The 4,994-nt window shown below is 49.9% G+C and overlaps 1 protein-coding gene across 1 annotated transcript in view; it reads right to left on the bottom strand.

Moving 5' to 3' along the window:
• MON1A (MON1 vesicular trafficking associated A) overlaps positions 1-2,105 on the bottom strand; it is a 29,568-nt gene extending 27,463 nt beyond the window's left edge. Inside the window, exon 1 of the mRNA XM_017868036.1 lies at positions 1,600-2,105. Within this exon, the coding sequence (XP_017723525.1) occupies positions 1,600-1,787 (188 nt within the window). The 5' untranslated portion in view covers positions 1,788-2,105. The remainder of the gene's footprint in view (positions 1-1,599) is intronic.
• Between the last annotated feature and the right edge of the window lie 2,889 nt (positions 2,106-4,994).

Below are 4,994 nucleotides of genomic sequence, written 5' to 3'. Positions count from 1 at the left end.
CCCGGCCTAATTTTGTATTTTACTAGAGACAGGGTTTCACCATGTTGGCCAAGTTGGTCTTGTACTTGTAACCTCATGATCCACTCACTTTGGCTTCCCAAAGTGCTGGGATTACAGGCGTGAGCCTCAGTTCCCGGCCTAAGCCTGCTTTATTTTTGAATGCTTAATGGGCTTTTCTTGAAGCAGACTTTTTTGATCCCATAATGTTGAATTTAGGCTATAAAATCAGGTTACCTTCCCTAAGGGTCCACTGACAGGAACACCAAATGTCCAAGACTAGCAAGTCTTTCAACAATGTAGACAATACACCTAAGAACTTGAAGCTGGCAGTTGGAAGAACATTAGCTTGAAGATGCTGGAAATGATCTGCAAACCGAGTTGTGTTGCCCCGTTTGCTGCTAGATTGCTGACTTGCAGTTTCCTTCCAGTTCCTCTGTGACCTTGCACAAATCAGTCTTGGCCAGATTTATTGCCCAAGAGCTAGCAAGACCTGTGGAAGCCAGGTGACTTTTCCTTTATGGGTCGAACCTTTAACACAGATGAAACTTTTTTTTTTTTTGGCTTTTTTTGAGACGGAGTCTTGCTCTGTGCCCCAGGCTGGAGTGCACTGGTGCGATCTCACCTCACTGCAAACGCCACCTCTGGGGTTCAAGCGATTCTCCTGCCCCAGCCACCTGACCAGTTGGGATTACAGGCGCCTGCCACCATGCCCAGCTAATTTTTGTATTTTTAGTAGAGACGAGGTTTCACCATGGTGGTCAGGCTGGTCTTGAACTCCTGACCTCAGGTGATCCACCCATCTTGGCCCCCCAAAATGCTGGGATTACAGCTGCCCTCCACCACGCCCGACTAATTTTTTTTTTTTTTGTATTTTTAGTAGAGATGGGGTTTCACCGTGTTAGCCAGGATGGTCTCTATCTCCTCACCTTGGCCTCCCGAAGTGCTGGGATTACAGGCGTGAGCCACTGCGCCCAGCCTAAGTTTTGTATTTTTAGTTGAGACAGGATTTCACCATCTTGGCCAGGCTGGTCTTGAACTCCTGACCTCGCGATCCACCCACCTCGGCCTTCCAAAGTGCTAGAATTACAAGCGTGAGCCACTGAGCCCGGTATCTTTCTTTTCTTTCTTTTTTTCTGAGACGGAGTCTTGCTCTATTGCCCAGGCTGGAGTCAGTAGCACAGTCTCGGCTCACTGCAACCTCTGCCTTCCAGGTTTAAGTGATTCTCCTGCCTCAGCCTCCCGAGTAGCTGGGATTACAGGCGCCTGCCACCAAGCCCGGGTAATTTTCGTATTTTTAGTAGAGATGGGGTTTCACCATGTGGGCCAGGCTGGTCTAGAACTCCTGACCTCGGGTGATCCACCCGCCGAGGCCTACCAAAGTGCTGGGATTACAGGCGTGAGCCACCGCGCCCCTCCAATCAGTTGGAGATGGCTTAAACTTAGTTCCGATGAAGCTCCCTTCCATTTCTCTCACACTAACGGACAATAAGGAGGCCTCGAGCTAGGCAGGCCAGGGCCGTACCCGAGTTGCTGGCAGGGTGCAAACCTCAGGATAGTCAAGCCACCAAAAAACTGAGAGGAAAGCATAAGAAGACCCACCAGGTGTCACAGAGCAGACAGGCCCAACCGCAAACCCTAGCACGTCCCGAGGAGTAGGGCGGGCAAGCGCGCCTTCTTATTGGATGGCGGTGGGCAGCGTGCTCGTACGCCCCACCCCAGAAGGCAAGCCCCCTGCGCGCGGGGCACGGCGGGAGTAAGAGTCTGCGGGACCGGCAGCTGTACTTCATCTCCCGGCGGGCCGAGCGCTGAAGGCAGCGGCGCGGCGCGGCGCCTTTGTGGTAGCGGTGGCCCCGCGCGGAGGAAGTTCCGGTCTCCGCGGCGCTGGTTCGGTGGCGGAGGCTGAGGAGAAGGAGGAGCGGGCCGTGGAGGCTTCGCCGCGTAGGTAGGGTCCCGGGACTGGAGAGAGGGCGTGCCAGAACCTGCGGGGGAAGAGCCTGCAGACGGGCCCACTCTAGACGTCGCAGGCCCGCGCGGCCTGAAAGCTGTGGCTTCGGTGTCTCGGGGCAGCTGCGGCCTCGCTCGGAAAGAAGACCAAGCTACGGTGAGGTGAGGGAGGCGCCGCCCATGGCGGTCCCGGGGCGGGGCCCGGCGCGGGGCCCGGAGCGGCGGTAGATTACCGGTCCTGCCGCGGAGCGGCCAGCTGTGGGGCTGGAGCCGGCGCGTGGTTGCGGCTCTGTGCTCGTAGCCTTCGGAGCTGTAAGCGGGCTCTTTCTTCTTGCGGTTTTCCTGTTTCAGATCCAATTCTGAGGCATCACTAGGAAGGGAGCTCTTGTGCTTAGCGCGTAGTCTCGTCCTCAGACTTGGACAGACACAAGGGAGGCTCCGCCGGATCGGAGGGCACAAGAGCTCCGAGCCCGGTCGGCGGCTGGGTAGAACCTGGAGGCGGGGGAGTGGTCTGGTGGGTTCTGCGCCCGTTAGGCAATGAAGGAGAGGGATGTTTTCTCGTATTCACGCTTTAGATTCCATTAGCGGTGTAAATAGGTGTTTTTCTCTTTAGTTTAGAATTGACGTTAGACTAATGGGTTCAACTTTGGGAATGCTTTTTTTTTTTTTTTTTTTTTTTTTTTTTTTTTAAAGGAAGGGCTCTGTTTTGTAGGGTACATAAACCGTGAGCATAATTGTATTTTTTGCATATTCCAGGTTTGCCTGTGAAGGTCAGAGTAGCTGGATTTAAGTGAAGGAGTTCAGTAGACATGCAGGTGGTCACCTGGTTCATTTTCTGAACCCTGGATTGTGCCCTCGGCTTGCTAGTTTCCACCTTCCTATTGAGAAATGCCACCGGTGTGAATGATTTAAATATGTCACCATTACTGAATTTGTGAGGTCTGTAAGGAGAAGTGTCGAGAACTGGTGCGTGATGGTAGGACTGGCAGTGAAGAAAGTAACTAAATAATATGTTACCATTTTGGTGAAACACGAAAGTTGAATTTGAACCTTGTCTCAGAAGCTAGCACCTAACTAGATACCTAACCTGCAGGATAGGTCCCAGGTCTCTCTGGATAGTTGTAGCACCTTTCCTTATAGAATTCTATTACCAGGCTGGGCCTGGTGGCTCACGCCTGTAATCCCAGCACTTTGGGAGGCTGAGGTGGGAGGATTGCTTGAGCCCAGGAGTTGGAGATCTGCGTGGGCACATGGCAAGACGCCGACTCTACAAAAAATAAAATAGCCAGGGCCGGGGACGGTGGCTCACACCTGTAATCCCAGCACTCTTGAGAGGCTGAGGCGGGCGGATCACCTGAGATAGGGAGTTTGAGACTAGCCTGACTAACATGGAGAAACCCCGTCCCTACCAAAAATACAGAATTAGCCGGCGTGGTGGTGCATGCTTGTAATCCCAGCCACTCGGGAGGCTGAGGCAGGAGAATCACTTGAACCCGGGAGGCGGAGGTTGTGGTGAGCTGAGATTGCTCCATTGCACTCCAACCTGGGCCACAAGAGCAAAACTCCGTCTCAAAAAAAACAAAAAAACCCCCACAAAACTCAACAAAAACCAACATAGTAGAGGCAGCGTTTTGCCTTATGCCCAGCTAATTTTTTTGTATTTTTTTAGTAGAGGTGGAGTTTCGCCATGTTGGCCAGGCTGGTCTTTAACTACTGACCTCAGGTGATCCACCTACCTCGACCGTGAGCCTGGGCAACATGGCGCAAAAAAAACAAAAAAAATTAGCCAGGCATGGTGGCATGCTCCTGTTAGCCCTAACCACTCAGGAGGCTGAGATGGGAAAATCGCTAGAGCCAGGGAGGTAGAGGTTGTAGTAAGGGTAGATCATGCCACTGCACTCCAACCTGGGCCACAGAGCAAGACTCTGTCTAAAAAAATAAAAATAAAATAAAAAAATCAATAAAACAAATTGTAGTAAATACATATTTTTATGTATGTTTATGTATATTTTAACAAAATTTTCCCTTTAAACCATTGTTAAGTATACAGTTCAATGGTATTAATTACTTTCACAATGTAGTACAAGCAACACCACTATTTCTGAAACTTTATTATCTCAAACAGAAACTTTGTAACCAGGGATGAGCATGGTGGCTCACGCCTGTAAACCCAGCACTTTGGGAGGCCAAGGCAGGCAGATCACTTGAGGTCAGGAGTTCAAGAACAGCCTGGCCAACATGGTGAAACCCCATCTCTACTAAAAATACAAAAATTAGCCATGCATGGTGGCATGCACCTGTAACCCCACCTACTAGAGAGGCAGAGGTTGCAGTGAGCTGAGATCATGCCATTGCACTCCAGCCTGGGCTACAGAGCCAGACTCCCATCTCGAAAAAAAGAAAAAAAGAAACTGTAACCATTAAACAAGTTAACTTCCCATTTCCTCCTCTTTCTAATCTCTAATCTACTTTTTGTCTCTCTCAGTGTGCTTGTTCTAGCTACTGCAAATACTAAATGGAATCATACAGTATTGTCCTTTTTTGTGTCTGGTTTATTTCACTTGGTGTAATGGTTTCAAGGGTGATCCATGTTGGAGCGTATATCAGAATTTCATTCCTTTTTATGGCTTAATCCGTTGTGTGTGTATACCACATTTTGTTTATTAATTCATTTGTAGTAGACATTTGGGTTGCTTCTACCTTTTGACTATTGTAAATAATGCTGCTGTGATCATTGGTGTACAAATATCTCTTTGGGTCCCTGCTTTGAATTCTTTTGGGTATATACCCAGAAGGGAAATTGCTATATGGTAATTATTATTATTATTATTATTATTATTATTTTTTGAGGCGGAGTCTCGCTCTGTCACCCAGACTGGAGTGCAGTGGCGCAATCTCGGCTCACTGCAAGCTCCGCCTCCCGGGTTCACGCCATTCTCCTGCCTCAGCCTCCCGAGTAGCTGGGACCACAGGCGCCCGCCACCTCTCCCGGCTAGTTTTTTGTGTTTTTAGTAGAGACGGGGTTTCACCATGTTAGCCAGGATGGTCTC

Source organism: Rhinopithecus bieti, unplaced genomic scaffold (genome assembly GCF_001698545.2).
Source record: "Rhinopithecus bieti isolate Rb0 unplaced genomic scaffold, ASM169854v2 scaffold_3875, whole genome shotgun sequence".
In the NCBI taxonomy this organism is placed as follows: Eukaryota; Metazoa; Chordata; class Mammalia; order Primates; family Cercopithecidae; genus Rhinopithecus; species Rhinopithecus bieti.
Note: the sequence above shows the minus strand (reverse complement) of the source record. Positions and strands in the feature narration are given on the sequence as shown.